The sequence below is a fragment of the Dendronephthya gigantea genome, unplaced genomic scaffold (assembly GCF_004324835.1).
Source record: "Dendronephthya gigantea isolate DGI-Jeju-01 unplaced genomic scaffold, DenGig_1.0 000151F, whole genome shotgun sequence".
In the NCBI taxonomy this organism is placed as follows: domain Eukaryota; kingdom Metazoa; phylum Cnidaria; class Anthozoa; order Malacalcyonacea; family Nephtheidae; genus Dendronephthya; species Dendronephthya gigantea.
In genome coordinates, this window is record NW_021163161.1 from 183,087 (window position 1) to 199,447 (window position 16,361).

General features: G+C 37.9%; 1 protein-coding gene and 4 pseudogenes across 1 annotated transcript; all 5 read left to right on the forward strand.

The window, feature by feature from the left end:
• The first annotated feature begins 3,929 nt into the window (after window positions 1-3,929).
• Window positions 3,930-4,048, forward strand: LOC114537154 (annotated as a pseudogene).
• Window positions 4,049-10,279: 6,231 nt separating this feature from the next.
• LOC114537158 lies at window positions 10,280-10,398 on the forward strand (annotated as a pseudogene).
• Window positions 10,399-11,060: 662 nt separating this feature from the next.
• Window positions 11,061-11,179, forward strand: LOC114537155 (annotated as a pseudogene).
• Window positions 11,180-11,660: 481 nt separating this feature from the next.
• On the forward strand, window positions 11,661-11,780 carry LOC114537157 (annotated as a pseudogene).
• Window positions 11,781-12,491: 711 nt separating this feature from the next.
• Window positions 12,492-15,935, forward strand: LOC114537146. The gene has a single exon (XM_028558277.1). It carries the CDS (start codon window positions 12,492-12,494, stop codon window positions 15,933-15,935), a length of 3,444 nt encoding a protein of 1,147 aa, XP_028414078.1.
• The last annotated feature ends 426 nt before the right edge of the window (window positions 15,936-16,361 follow it).

Consider the following 16,361-nt stretch of genomic DNA (forward strand, 5'->3'; position numbering starts at 1 on the left):
ACCAAGGCACAGTAGGTCTGACTACAATGTTCTTGGTCTTCAATGGGGCATGACGGTTTATGACTTCAGAAAGTGTATTATTATAATTCTTAACAAGGTCATTAAGATCAAGATGCTGGTTATTATGTGAATCACTACATAACGTAGATCCAGCTAGATCCTTTCGTAGGGAATCCAAATTCACCGATTTAATCTTCCTATAATTTATTTTTTTCATAGTCAAAGCGGGTTTAGGCCCAAACCCGCTTTGTATAAATAGTATATGATTTAATAGGTAATATACATAGTTATATACAAAAAGAAAAATCTTGCGCCCAGTAGTTTTTACCTAGATGCAAGATTATTACTATAGTGTAAAACCAGACAATTTATATTATACTACCATTCCGGCAACCAGCTCGAAAGCTTTGGCTCCTCTGGTTGCCCTTCACAAATTCGCAAGTACGAAAAGTTTGTTTTTACTGAGAATAACAAATTCTGATTTCTTTCTTTTCCTTTTTTTTATATATATATAGTTTATAATAATTATATATTTTGACTGTAAACAGTGAGAATCAATAAAATTGTAATTGTATTGTATTCCCAACAACCGTAAAAATATTGAATGCTCATTTGCCAAGAAGAAACAGAGACAAGAGTTATAAAACAAAATATTTAAATTCTTTGAGTCCAGAGGAAACATCTTTACCCCATGCTGCAAAGATTGATCTAAACAAGGTAGCAGTTTAGTGTTTCTGTGAGTTCAATCGTCAACATCGCTTGGTTAACCGTGCCTACTCTGCGGTTTCGAATGTTTACTTGTTTCGGAACTAATTCTATTATTGTAGTCCTAACATTTTCTGTTTTAGATGGCTGCCAAAACCATAACTGAAGCCAAAAGACTGATTAAGAGTTGGAAATTCGCTGAATCCCGGAAGCAGCTGTAATAAAAGGAATCCTTGTCAGCGGACTGAATTCTAAAGAAGTACTTTTATCAAAGGAAGATCAAAGACTAATTCTTACTTTTATGCAAACCTCTGGCCACATTGTTTGTACTGAATAAATAAGTATTGCATTTCATTTCTGCAGTCTCTTCAAGCCACTTCAAAGTGCCGATGGTGTCCTATATAGGGTAGATGATGATGTCATCTACATGACATGTAATAATGTGGAAGAAGTTGCATGAATCGAAGCGTTTCTACCTATCTTGCTGAAGGGAAGTTGCTGCACATTAGTAAAGATAAAATTGTACCAAAAACTAGATGATGAAGACATGTTAGGTGAACGTAAAAATGGTGATAATAAAATTGTCGTACTATCAAATGAGATTGCGGTTATTACTTCGCATCTGTTTCTCGAAAGGTGATGTTATACCCACTTCCAGTGGATGATATGGAAACCTTTGCTGTTGTAGATTTTGAAAGACCAAACCTACCGATAAATTGGACAGATATTACTGTACCATTTTACCCCTTGGTGAATGACGTTGTTATTAGAGGGGAACGACAAGGTTTGGGTGGCAAAGTCCTCAAAGTAAACGCCAAAGAAAGGACGGTGAAAAGTATGGTACTATAGAGAGAAAGGGGATGAAAAGTTTGTACCATAAGTTTCCTCACGGGTTGCACTTGACAATGTCAACTGGGACTCTATTGCTCATCTTGCTCCCAAGGAATGGACTGATGTCAGTTCGTAATTCGAAGTCGAACATTAGGATTCATATGCAATGTTCATTCTTGCAGGACCCAAAGCCAAAACATTCAAAAACTCAGTTATGTCATTAGTCAACCCATTGGTTAATTTTGTAAGTAGAATGGTAAATAAAGTAAACCAAGTGACAGTGGCGGATCAAGTCAGAATAAATTACACGACCTAATTTCAAATTTAATATTTTAAAACAATGCTATTGGTTATTCATTACTAAAGAATATTTTTACATAAATCTACCAATATGATTGCAAGTTATAATAATTTATTTTGACTTACTCTGCCAAGTGATGGATTTTATTGTTTTTTGGGGTATATTCATTGCAAAAGTTAAGAAAACACAGGAAGAAAACCATGCAAACCAAGTAATGATTCAATAAACCTAATAATATATTCTGTAAACCTAGTGAGGGGTTGTGTAGAGCCAACAATGGATTCTGTATGCTCAATGATGGATTATGCAAATCTTACAATCGGATTCTGTAATTCCAACAATGGATTCTATAAATCAAACAATGGGTTTCGAAATTCCAACAATGGATTATATAAACCAAATGATGGATTATATAAATTCAACAATAAATTATGTGATTCCAACAATGGATTATATAAACCCAATGATGGATTATATAAATCCAACAATGGATTCCGTAATTCCAACAATGGATTCTATAAACCCAATGATGGATTCAATAATTCCAACAATGGAATATGTAATTCCAACAATGGATCATATAAACCCAATAATGATCGATTGTATAAATCCAACAATAGAATCCATAATTCCAACAAAGGATCATATAAACCCAACGATGGATCATATGAATCCAAAAATGGATTCCGTGATTCCAACAATGGATTCCGTAATTCCAACAATGGATTATATGAACCCAATGATGGATTTAATAATTCCAACAATGGATTATGTAATTCCAACAATGGGTTGTATAAACCCAATGATGGATTCTATAAATCCAATAATAATTTTGTATATCCATTATGTAATTTGAAAATCCAATAAAGGGTATTAATAAACCCATGATGGGTTTTCTCAGTCAATCATAGGTAATTTTCAAATCCATTATGTGTTTTTAAAAACCTATTATCAAGTATAAAAAATCCATTATGTGTTTTGTAAAACACATCATGGATTTTGTGACATACAATCATGGTTTTTCAAAAAATTTCCTGTGTAACAAAAAGTCTACGTCCATTCCTCTTGGAAATCACCCGTTTTCGTCTGATCACCGAAGTTAAAACAAGTTGGACGAAGTTAGTACTTGGCCAGGTGAGCACTTGGGAATACTTTGCCCTAGAGGATTTTGTTTGTTTAACTTTCCCCAAAAATATTCATAGATAAAAAATTCTTTTCTCTAACAAGAACTCTACATCCATTCCACTTGGAAATCACTGGTTTTCAAATGATCACCGAAGTTAAAACAAGTCAGGCAAAGTTAGTACTAGGATGGGTGACCTCTTGGGAATACTTCATGTCATAGCCCCTTTTGATTTACTGCCAGAAAATTATTCCAATGGTTTGTTTTACTTTCCTCAAAAATATCCATACATAAAAAATTCTTATTTTCTTAAACAAAAAGTCTACCTCCATTATACTTGAAAATCACCGGTTTTCGTCTGATCACCAAAGTTAAAACAAGTCAGGCGAAGTTAGTGCTTGGATGGGTGACGTCTTGGAAATACTTTGTGTTGTAGACCCCTTTTGATTTACTTCCAGAAAATTATTCCAATGGTTTGTTTTACTTTCCTCAAAAATATTCATAGATAAAAAAATTCTTCCTTTCTCTAACAAAAACTCTACATCTATCTATTCCACTTGGAAATCACTGGTTTTCGTCTGATCACCGAAGTTGAAACAAGTCAGGCAAAGTTAGTACTTGGATGGGTGACCTCTTGGGAATACTTTGTGTCGTAGACCCCTTTTGATTTATTCCCAGAAAATTATTCCAATGTTCTGATTAATTTCCCCAAGATAATTTTGTTTGTTTAACTTTCCTCAAAAATATTGATATCTAAAAATTCTTCTTTTCTCTAACAAGAACTCTACATCCATTCCACTTGGAAATCAGCAGGACCTCTTGGGAATACTTCATGTCGTAGAGCCCTTTTGATTTACTCCCAGAAAATTATTCCAATGTTCTCATTAATTTTCCCAAAAGAATTTTGTTTGTTTAACTTTCCTCAAAAATATTGATAGATAAAAAAATTACTATTTTCTCTAACAAGAACTCTACATCCATTCCAATTGGAAATCACCGGTTTTCGTCCGATCACCGAATTTAAAACAAATCAGGCGAAGTTAGTACTTGGATGGGTGACCTCTTAAGAATACTTCGTGTCGTAGACCACTTTTGATTTACTCCCAGAAAATTATTATAATGGTTTGTTTTACTTCCTCAAAAATATTCATAGATAAAAAAATTCTTCTTTTCTTAAACAAAAAGTCTACATCCATTCCACTTGGAAATCACCGGTTTTTGTCTGATCACCGAAGTTAAAACAAGTTGGGCAAAGTTAGTACTTGGCCCAAGAGGATTTTTGTTTGTTTAACTTTATCAAAAATATTGATAGATAAAAAATTATTTTCTCTAACAAGAACTCTACATCCATTCCACTTGGAAATCACCGGTTTTCGTCTGATCACCAAGGTTAAATAAAACAAGTCAGGCGAAGTTAGTACCTGCATGGGTGACCTCTTGGGAATACTTCGTGTCATAGACACCTTTTGATTTACTCACAAAAAATTATTCCAATGGTTTGTTTTACTTTCCTCAAAAATATTCATAGATAAAAAAAAATATTCTTTTCTCTAACAAGAAGTCTACATCAATTCCACTTGGAAATCACCGGTTTTTGTCTGATCACCGGTTTTTGTCTGATCACTGAAGTTAAAACAAGTCAGGCGAAGTTAGTACTTGGATGAGTGACCTCTTAGGAATACTTCGTGTCGTAGACCCCTTTTGATTTACTCCCAGAAAATTATTCCAATGGTTTGTTTTACGTTCCTCAAAAATATTCATAGATAAAAAAATTATTCTTTTCTCTAACAAGAAGTCTACATCCGTTCCACTTGGAAATCATCGGTTTTTGTCTGATCACCGAAGTTAAAAAAAACAAGTTGGGCAAAGTTAGTACTTAGCCACGTGAGCGCTTGGGAGTACTTTGCCCAAGAGGATTTTTGTTTGTTTCACTTTATCAAAAATATTGATAGATAAAAAAATTCTTCTTTTCTCTAACAAGAACTCTACATCCATTCCACTTGGAAATCACTGGTTTTCAGGCGAAGTTAGTACTTGGATGGGTGACCTCTTGGGAATACTTCGTGTTGTAGACCCATTTTGATTTACTCCCAGAAAATTATTCCAATGTTATCATTAATCTCCCCAAGAGAATTTTGTTTGTCTAACTTTCCTCAAAAATATTCATAGATCAAGAAAATCTTCTTTTCTCAAACAAAAAGTCTACATCCATTCCACTTGGAAATCACCGGTTTTCATCTGATCACCGAGGTTGAAACAAGTCAGGCGAAGTTAGTACTTGGATGGGTGACTGTTATATGCTGTCATGGTCAGTAAATGACACAGATTCTTCTGGATTAAACATGTAATTTTATAATATTAATACTCGCCATTTTGGCTTCGTTAACAGCCACACCAAGCTGTAGGAGCCTGGTATTTAACCTAAAGCTAACTATATCACATACACCAAATGGTACTAAATCCCATACATTACATCCCTCCTTTTCCAGAAAAAGTTTCTAAATAAAAAAACCAATCTATAAAGTTTCTATCCCTTTTTGAGTTCATTTTAAAGTTTTGTTCTCTTTTTTTTTCCAAAGTTTAAGATTGTCCTAAAAGTTCATCATTTCAAATGTACTTATTTACCATACAACATAACTAGAAATTACAATATCCTACTAACTAGAAGTAATTTCAATGTTCATAATCGTTTAAATAACTAGGTTTCTTTTTAATCCTTTCTGATCGTCTTAATGGAACGTTTTTCTTAGCAATACTCACCTGTCCTACTCCGATTGTCCCTCCTTCTTCTGGAATTCTTCTGTCTTCACCTGCTGTTTCATGCTGTGTTGACACGAAATCTTGCACCTCTGTCTCAATGGTCGTTCGTTGAATATCTTTATTTCCTATACTGGTAGGTGACTCCACTTGTTCCGTATCAATTTCTGACTGACACTCTCCTTCAAAATCTTCTAGAAACTTTTTACAATGTGAGGTATTGCGTGAATATTGTACTCCATCTTTCGATTGGACTACCAAACTATTCCCATGTTTCCTCACCACCATAAAAGGAACAGGATTGAATTGGGTTGAGAATTTATTCTTCCTCTCTTGCTGAACCAAGACTTTATCACCTGGACAAATATCGGAGTAACAAGCCCTTCGTTTGTCATCAGCATACTCACTTTTATTCTTCTGCTCATGATCTCGATCTCTTACTTCCAGATCAACGTACACACCCGGAAGTTCTGGCAAACGCATTTGTATTTTCCGCCCAAACAACAATTTTGCAGGGCTCACTCCCGTAGTGGGATGAGGGTAAACTACGATAAGAGGACAGATATACATTTATTTCTTTCCTCCAATCTTTCTTCTCTGCCTGTGCGATCTGGATTCTCTTCAACAGTGACCGATTTTGTCGTTCCACCTCGCCGTTTGCTTGGGGCCACTTCGCAGTAACTCTTTGGTGTCGAATTCCTTGATAATCCATATAAGCTTTGAACTCAGAAGAGATAAACTGAGGTCCGTTATCTGATGTAATACTTTCTGGAAGACCATATCTACAAAAGATTTCTTCAAGACTCTCGATTATCTTATCAGTAACAGTTGATCTCATGATAACAACCTTGTAATAACGACTGTAATAATCGATAATAACCAATATTGATGCTCTAGTCAGCAAAGGTCCTAACAGGTCAACAGCTAAATCTCTCCATGGGCCACTAGGAAGAGTAGTTGTTCTAATGGGTTCTACAAAATCAGGTAGACTAGCCAATTGGCACCCATGGCACGCCTTACAATACTTCTCTGCATCCTTTTCCACCTGGCCACCAAACTTTACTTCGAAGCTTTTGTTTGGTTCCCACAATACTGAGATGCCCCTCGTGAGCCAAACTCAGCACCTTAGGTCTCAATTTCTTCGGGATAACCACTCTCGTTCCCCTGAGTATCAGTTGACCAATTACACATAACTCATCACAACACGGAATGTATTGTTTGTAGGCAATTTTGTCCCATGAACTATCATTTATAGACTTTCTGACCGTCGCAAGTTCTTCGTCATCCGCAGAGGCTTCTTCAACTTTTCGAGTTGTCATTGCGCTAGGTGTCACCATCACTGCTACGAACCGCACATAACTTTCTTTGATCCCGGGGTATATTTTACTTTAAATTGATATGGTTGCATTCGCAGCACCCACCGCTCTATACGTCCACAAGGCTTCGATTTTGGCCCATAGATGACCTCTAACGGCTTGTGATCTGTGATCAATTTAAATTGAATCCCATATACATACTGGTGGAACTTCTCACAGGCCCATACCAGAGCCAAAGCCTCTTTCTTGGTCTGCGAATATCTCTTTTCGGTCTCAGTAAGGCTGCGACTCGCGTAGCTTACAACTTGTGGACCATCTTTCTGGGTCTGTGTCAACACCGCCCCTAATCCAACTGGACTTTCATCAGCAACTACTTGAGTTGGTGCATCTTTGTCAAAATAACCAAGTGTTGTGGAACTTGATAACAGATTCTTTAACTCTTGAAATGATTTCTTTTGCTTCGGCCCAAAACTAAATGGTACTCCCTTCTTTGTCAGACATCTTAAGGGTTCTGATATGGTTGCCAAATCAGGGATAAACCGACCACAATAATTAACCAGCCCCAGAAAGCTTCGCACTTCTGATGCTGATTCTGGTTCTCTAGCTTCGACTACTGCTTTCACCTTTTCTTCTGTGCAGCTAATACCCTTTCCAGACAAGACCATTCCAACAAATGTCAGACGATCCATGCTAAATTGGCACTTCTCAACATTCAGTGTTAACCCAAAATCTTTCAATCTCTTGACAACATTCTCTAATCGAGTGTCATGTTCCTTTTGGTTCTGTTCGTATACAATAATGTCATCAGATATATTTACTTGCCCCTCTAATCCTGCAAGTACTCTCTGAATTTTATGCTGATATTGCTCCGATGCAGAATTGACTCCAAACAATAGTATTTTATATCTGTATAATCCACAATGGGGGACAAACGCGGTGATATCTCTCGATTCAGGAGTTAGTTCTAACTGATGGTACCCCCACTTTAAATAAAGCTTACTTAAGACACTGCTTCCATTCATGCCTTGTGTAATCTCACCAACTGTGGGAATGGGATGCCTTTCACGCATAATAGCCTCGTTCGCTCTGCGCATATCAACGCAAAGTCTTATCTCCCCATTTGGTTTCGAACTATTACCACTGGATTGACCCATGATGTTGGACCTTCCACTGATTCAATAATATCTAGATTTATAAGTTCATTAATCTTTTCTTCAACTTTGGGTCGCAAACTGAACGGATCGCAAAATGAATCCTTCGAACTGGTTGGGCTACTGGCTTTACTTCTGAATTAATATGAAGTTGTACTGTCCAACCTTTCAACTTGCCAACGGCTTTAAAAACTTCTGGATATTTTATCTGAATCATTTCTTCGACATTCTGTGGTTTTTGACCTCACTGAAGCAATATCCATGCCCATCTTTAGAACTCCAAGTTTCATGGCTGTATCTTTACAAGGAGTGACTCTCCTTTCCCAGAAATGACACAAATCTGCATCAGAGGTACGATGACCAACAGAAACTTTGCAATTAAATGTCCCAATTATCTCCAATGGTTCCTGTGAAGCATAGGTATAAAGTTTCTTTTCTGAACGAGTTGACGTACACACGACGTTCGTTTTTTTCAGCCATTCCCAAGTTTGCCTATCAACGCTGCGAGTGTCGATTGATGTTATGCCTTTTCTCTTCCTTGGGCTTTGTCTTACATTTTACTTCGAAATGGTCTTTTAACCCACACTTTCGACAGACTTTTCCTCTTGCTGGACAGCTAAAATCTTTTCCGAAATGACAGTTTTGCCACATCTGTAACAAGTTTTATCTTCACCCATTCTCTGTTTTCTATTATGTTTGCCAACCATCTTTTTTCCCTGTTACATAATTCACAACTTCACCACCGTCCTGTTTCACTGCCGACATGGCTGCCAACTGTGAATTAACTTTCTCACAATTCTCAGCAATTTCTAGTGCTCGTTGTAGGGTTAGTCCTTGACCCACCTCTAAAAGTTTTCTTTTAATATATGAACTTATACATTTGCAAAGGATTTCATCACGGATTTGATTGTCCGTTTCCTCTCCATAATCACAGTCTTTTGCAGCTCGTCTTCACCTAGTTGCAAATTCCCCTGGTGCCTGAGTTTATTTTCTATAACTTCTAAAACAATGCCTTGCATATGTTGTATCGACTTTTGGAATAAAATACTTATTCAAAGGGATAATAGCTTTATCGTAATCTTCAACATCACCTGTTTCAAGTAGGGTTGAAAATATGTCCTGGACATCTGGTCCTGCTAGATGCAACAATAAGGCATGTCTTCTCTGTTCAACTGTCGCATTATCTCTTGTAATAATTAAACCTTTACCATCTGCATATAATTCGAAACCAGATAACCACCGTTTCCATCTTAACCCAAGTGTTTCGGGGTCTCGAAAACAGTCAAACGTTTTAATACTATTATTGTTGTTTTCCTCCATGTATTTCTTTTATTAATTGTTTAAAAGTCTTCTACAAATATTGTTTTTCCTCGTCGCCAATGTTATATGCCGTGATGGTCAGTAAATGACACGGATTCTTCTCGATTAAACGTGTAATTTTATAATATTAATACTCGCCATTTTGGCTTCGTTAACAGCCACACCTAGCCGTAGGAGCCTGGTATTTAACCTAAAGCTAACTATATCACATACACCAAATGGTACTAAATCCCATACATTACAGTGACCTCTTGGGAATACTTCGTGTCGTAGACATCTTTTGATTTACTCCCAAGAAATTATTCCAATGTTCTCATTAATTTCCCCAAGAAAATTTTTTTTGTTTAACTTTCCTCCAAAATATTGATGGATAAAAAAATTATTCTTTTCTCTAACAAGAACTCTACATCCATTCCACTTTTAATTCACCGGTTTTTGTCTGATCACCGAAGTTAAAACAAGTCAGGTGAAGTTAATTCTTGGATGGGTGACCCCTTTTGATTTATTCCGAGAAAATTATTCCAATGGTTTGTTTTACTTTCCTCAAAAATATTCATAGATAAAAAAATTATTCTTTTCTCTAACAAGTAGTCTACATCAATTCCACTTGGAAATCACTGGTTTTTGTCTGATCACCGAAGTTAAAACAAGTTGGGCAAAGTTAGTACTTAGCCACGTGAGCGCTTGGGAGTACTTTGCCCAAGAGGATTTTTGTTTGTTTCACTTTATCAAAAATATTGATAGATAAAAAAATTCTTCTTTTGTCTAACAAGAACTCTACATCCATTCCACTTGGAAATCACCGGTTTTCGTCTGATCACCGAAGTTAAAACAAGTCAGGTGAAGTTAGTACTTGGATTGGTGACCTCTTGGGAATACTTCGTGTCGTAGACCCCTTTTGATTTACTCCCCAGAAAAATATTCCAACGATCTCATTAATTTGCCTAAGAGGATTATGTTTGTTTAACTTTCCCAAAAAATATACTTAGATCAAAAGCTCTTGTTTTTTCAAACAAGATGTCTATGTTCATACCACTTTGAAAGCACCGGTTCTCATCTGATCATCGAAGTTAAAACAAGTCGGGCGAAGTTAGTACTTGCATGGGTCACCACAAGTCGGGCAAAGTTACTACTTGGATCGGTGACCACTTGGGAATACTTTGTTGTTTGCAGGGAAAATTATTCTGGGGAAAAATTGTTCTAGGGAAAATTATTCCAATGTTCTCATTAATTTGCATAAGAGGATTTTGTTGTTTAAATTTCCCCCAAAATATTCCATAGATCAAGAAATTCTTTTTTCTCTAACAAGAAGTCTGCATCCATTTCACTCGGAAATCACCGGTTTTCGTCCAATCACCAAAGTTAAAACAAAATCAGGCGAAGTTAGTACTTAGATGGGTGACCTCTTGGGAATACTTCGTGTCGTAGGCCCCTTTCAATTTATTCCTAAAAAAATATTCCAATTCTTCTATAAATTTGCTAAAGAGGATTTTGTTTTTTTAAATTTCCCCAAAAATATTGATAGATCAAAAAATTATTCTTTTCTGTAACAAGAAGTCTACGTCCATTTCACTCGGAAATCACCGGTTCTCATCTGATCACCAAAGCTAAAAGAAGTCAGGTGAAGTTAGTACTTGGATGGGTGACCTCTTGGGAATACTTTGTGTTGTAGACCCCATTTGATTTACTCCCCAGAAAATTATTCCAATGTTCTCATTAATTTGCCAAAGAGGATTTTGTTTGTTTAAATTTCCTGCAAAATATTCATACATCAAAAGTTCTTGTTTTCTCAAAGAAGATGTCTATGTCCATACCACTTTGAAAGCACTGCTTCTTGTTGGATCAACAAAGTTAAAACAAGTTGGGTGAAGTTAGTACTTGCATGGGTGACCTCTTGCATGGGTGACCACTTGGGATTACTTTGTGTTGCAGACCCCTTTTGATTTATTCCCAGAAAATTATTCCAATGTTCTCATAATTTGCATAAGGGCAAGTTAGTAGTACTTGGCCAGGTGAGCACTTGGGAATACTTTGCCCTAGAAGATTTTGTTTGTTTAATTCCAATGTTCCCATAATTTGCATCAGAGGATTTTGTTTGTTTAAATTTTCCCCAAAAATATTCATAAATCAAAAGTTCTTGTTTTCTCAAACAATACATCTATGTCCATACCACTTTGAAAGCACTGGTTCTCGTCTGATCAACAAAGTTAAAACAAGTTGGGCGAAGTTAGTACTTGTAAGGGTGACCTTTTGGGGAATACTTTGTGTCATAGACCCCTTTTGATTTGTTCTTAGAAAATTATATCAATGTTCTCAATAATTTGCCCAAGAGGATTTTGTTTGTTTAACTTTCCCAAGACATATTCACATATCAAAAGTTATCGTTTTCTCAAACAAGATGTCTACGTCCATACCACTTGGAAAGCACCAGTTCTTGTCAGATCACTGAGCTCACAAACCATTGTTACCTTTAAACAAAGTGAAAGCAGAAATGCCTCTGTGAGATATATTTATGATGGTTGCGTTATTATTATTTTGGGTTAGCTGTGGCGTAAGTTAATTTATGCCACGTGGAAAAACGTTGTCTGTTCGTTCGTTGTAGTCGAGATGTAAAATAGAAAAGATGTTTAGATTTTGGTTTGTATGAAATATATTATAACAGTTACGAAGAGGAGAGATACAGTAAATCAAAAATTATACAACATGGTCCTTCGAGCCGGATGTCAGCAAGTCTAAAGATTTATAACGGAGAATACTGGATTCTGAGCCAGTGGAAATCAAAATAATTGAGTTGAGTCTGGAATTTAAACAAATCTCAACGAGAACTATAAAGTATGAGCGCTGATCTATCGAGGAAGAAGAGGCTAAGAGGGGCTCATCGAGCTTCGGCTACACGACTTTAAAGGACGGTGAGTGAAACACTCAGTTTGTTTGACTCAAACAATATAGAAGAAATTGTGCCTAAACTGAATCAACTTAAAACTAGCATGAAAGAAAAACTTGAAACATTAAAGGTCCTTGATCAGGAAATTCTTGAACTAGTTGATGAAGAGAATATTGAGGAAGAAATTGAACACTGTGATATTTCTAGAGAAGGACTGCAATTGGCTTTAGAAAATGTAGAAAGAGCACTCAATAATACCTCTAGCATGTTTGGTTCATCTGCATTATCTGATGTGACTGAAAATGTAACAAGTAACACCCCACCAATGGCCAGTGAAACCCCAGCATCACCTCAAGGTGGTGACAGTAATGCAAGCATGTTACTATCACAGAATCAAAATTCAAGTCAGCCTGGTACATCCAGTGAAAATGAAATCCCTAATATGGGTCAGTCTTCTACATCAATTGTGAATCCACCCCAACCAGTAGAACCTCTTACCATACATGTACCACCAGCATCACCCGGGGGGCATACAGCAGCCCAACCAATCAATCATGTAGCGCAAGTAAAGTTGCCAAAGTTAATCCTAAGAAGGTTTTCTGGTGATCCCAGCCAGTGGAACCCATTCTGGGATACATTTCAAGCCTCTATCCACAATAATCCCTCCTTAGCACCAATTGATAAGTTCAATTATCTTAAGTCCTTCATGGATGGAGCTGCAGCTGAGTCTATTGCAGGGTTATCTCTAAGTAATGCAAATTATGAAGAAGCAATTGTTATTTTGAAAGCAAGGTTTGGGAATAAACAGCAAATTATAAATCGACATATGGATATTTTGTTAAATCTCCCATCAGTTACATCTGAAAATAACCTGAAGGGTTTGCGCCAACTTCATGACACAGTGCAATCGCATATCAGAAGCTTGAAATCGATGGGAGTAGAACCTGAATCGTATGGGAACCTTCTTTCTTCAATGTTAATGTCAAAGCTACCGACAAACTTGCAGCTGGTTGTTAGCAGAGTGGTTAAGGAAAACGAATGGAATTTGGACAAACTACTGAAAACCTTCCAGCAAGAACTAGAAGCCAGAGAGAGAATTAAAGCACCTCCAACCAACAAGGATTTCAAGAAACACCATGGTTCAGCCTCAGCATTGGTTAATAACAGCACTGGTAATAACCCAAGTTGCACTTACTGCAGAGGACCCCACCCATCAAAGGACTGTACAACTGTGACTACTCCGGCTGCTCGTCAAGATATCTTAAGGAAGACGGGGAGATGTTTTGTGTGCCTACGAAAGGATCATATCAGCCCAAATTGTAAGTCAACAACGCGTTGCTACGTGTGTAAGGGGCGACATCATATCAGCATATGCAAGGGCAAGAAGCCACCTCCACCTCCTAAAGACCCCCCAGAGGAACATGAGCAAAACAGTCAAACCAGGCAAAGGGAAAACCCACAGAGAAACCCTAGTCCGACAACCGATCCGGATGCAACTGTGTGTCACACAACGTCATCAAACTGTGTTCTTCTTCAGACTGCTAGGGCGAATATATATAATCCAGATAATCCTGAGGGTCCCAAGATCAAGGCTAGACTAATTTTGGATGGTGGGAGTCAGTGTTCATATATCAGCAATGAACTGACAGGATCTCTCAGTCTACAGTCAAGGGGTCAAAGTTCGATAAATATAAAAACGTTTGGCTCCAACGCGACTAATGCTCAAGTTATTGATGTGGTTAACCTTGGTATAGAAACTGCCCATGGAGCGAACATTGAAGTATCAGCGTTCACTGTGCCGTTAATTTGTCAGCCATTAAAGAACCAGTTCGTGTTGAATGCTAGCAAGACCTACCCGCATCTGGCCAACCTCTACCTAGCTGATTACTCGTCAGGTCACCACAATGCGAAAGTGGATATCTTGATCGGTTCCGATCATTACTGGAAGATTGTGACAGGAAAAACCCGACAGGGAAGTAGCGGTCCAACTGCCATTCAAACAAGGCTTGGTTGGGTTCTTTCTGGGCCTGTTGGAAATGAATCACGGAAATCAACCCACACCAGCAATCTTGCTACAATCCATACCCTAAAATGCGCCTCTGAAGAAGTTGAATGTAAGAATGATGTCCTTGTGCAAGAGCTGAAGAGATTTTGGGACTTAGAAACTGTTGGTATTCAACCACAGTGTGTGTACGAAGAATTTCTAGAAAGTATTCAGTATGCGGAGAATCATTATGAGGTAAAGTTGCCATGGAAACCCGATCATGCTGAACTGCCTAATAACTATGATCTTAGCAAGAAACGTCTATTAGGGTTGCTGAAGCGATTGCGTAACGAGCCTGAAGTCCTTAAGGAGTATGACAATGTGATAAGAGATCAGCTTAACAAGGGAATCGTGGAGTCCGCACCAGAACCAAACGAAGAAATCAAGTGTATGCACTATTTACCTCATCATGCTGTCATCCGTCAAGACAAAACAACAACCAAATTGAGAGTAGTGTATGACGCCTCGGCGAAGTCAAGAGGACCTTCACTTAACGACTGCCTGTATAGTGGTCCCTCGCTGACTCAGAACATCGTTGACATAATGATGCGTTTTCGGACATACAAGGTGGCCTTAACTGGAGATATAGAGAAGGCTTTCCTCATGATCCATGTAGCAGAGTCTGATAGGGATGCATTGAGATTCCTGTGGGTCGATGATGTACATAGCCCAAACCCTAAGATTATCCCATTTCGATTTACCAGAGTGGTGTTTGGTGTGTCATCGAGTCCTTTCCTACTAAATGCCACAATAAAACACCACATTGAACAGTACCGAGAAGATGATCCGAGTTTTGTGGAAACGTTCCTGAATTCGATTTATGTGGATGACCTTATTTCCGGTGGTGAAAGTGTGGACAGCACATTCAAACTCTATGAAGATTCAAGAAACCGATTGGCAAAGGCCAACTTCAATTTGCGAAAGATAACCACGAATTCTAAGGAACTCCAAGAGCTGATATGTCAAGCCAACCAACTGTTGACAAAGAATGATGCATCGAGTGGAAGTATCATGACTAGAGCTGATACCAATAAGCCCAAGCACTTGGTTCAGGAGGAGCAGTCATCTTATGTCGGAAGTACATTGGGTCCTCGCCTTCCAATCAGTGATGATGAACAGAAAATTCTAGGAACCTTATGGGATTCTTACGAGGACAATCTTATTATTGATCTCAAGGACGTTGCAGAGTTGGCGAACAACGTTCAACCTACGAAGAGAAATGTGATCAGTGTTTCTTCCAAGATTTACGATCCTATGGGTTTTATATCCCCATTAACAATAAATTTCAAGCTGTTGTTTCAAGAACTCTGTATGGCAAAGGGCGACTGGGATCATCCACTTCAGGGAACCCTAAAATGCAACTGGCAGAAATTAGTTGAAAACCTGAGAGAAGTCCAACCTGTTGTCATTCCAAGATACTATGTGTCCGATGTGCAGGAGCACAGACTCCAGGGCCCTGTATGGCAAAGGGCGACTGGGATCATCCACTTCAGGGAACCCTAAAATGCAACTGGCAGAAATTAGTTGAAAACCTGAGAGAAGTCCAACCTGTTGTCATTCCAAGATACTATGTGCCCGATGTGCAGGAGCAAGTCTTATCCTACAAGCTTCATGGGTTCTGCGATGCATCTATCAAAGCGTACGCTGCCGTAATATACCTCAGAATCATCACACCAAAAGCATCCCATGTCCGGTTGGTGATATTGAAGGCAAGAGTGGCACCCTTAACAAAACAAACGATTCCAAGGTTGGAGTTACTCTCAGCGCTCGTGCTTGCCAGATTAATGAATGTTACTCAGAGGGCCCTGGAGTCTGTGATTGAAATTTCAAAGGTTCAGTGTTGGACGGATTCTAAGGTCGCATTGTATTGGATTACGCAGCAGGAGAAAGAATGGAAACAATACGTACAGAGTCGAGTTGAAGAGATCA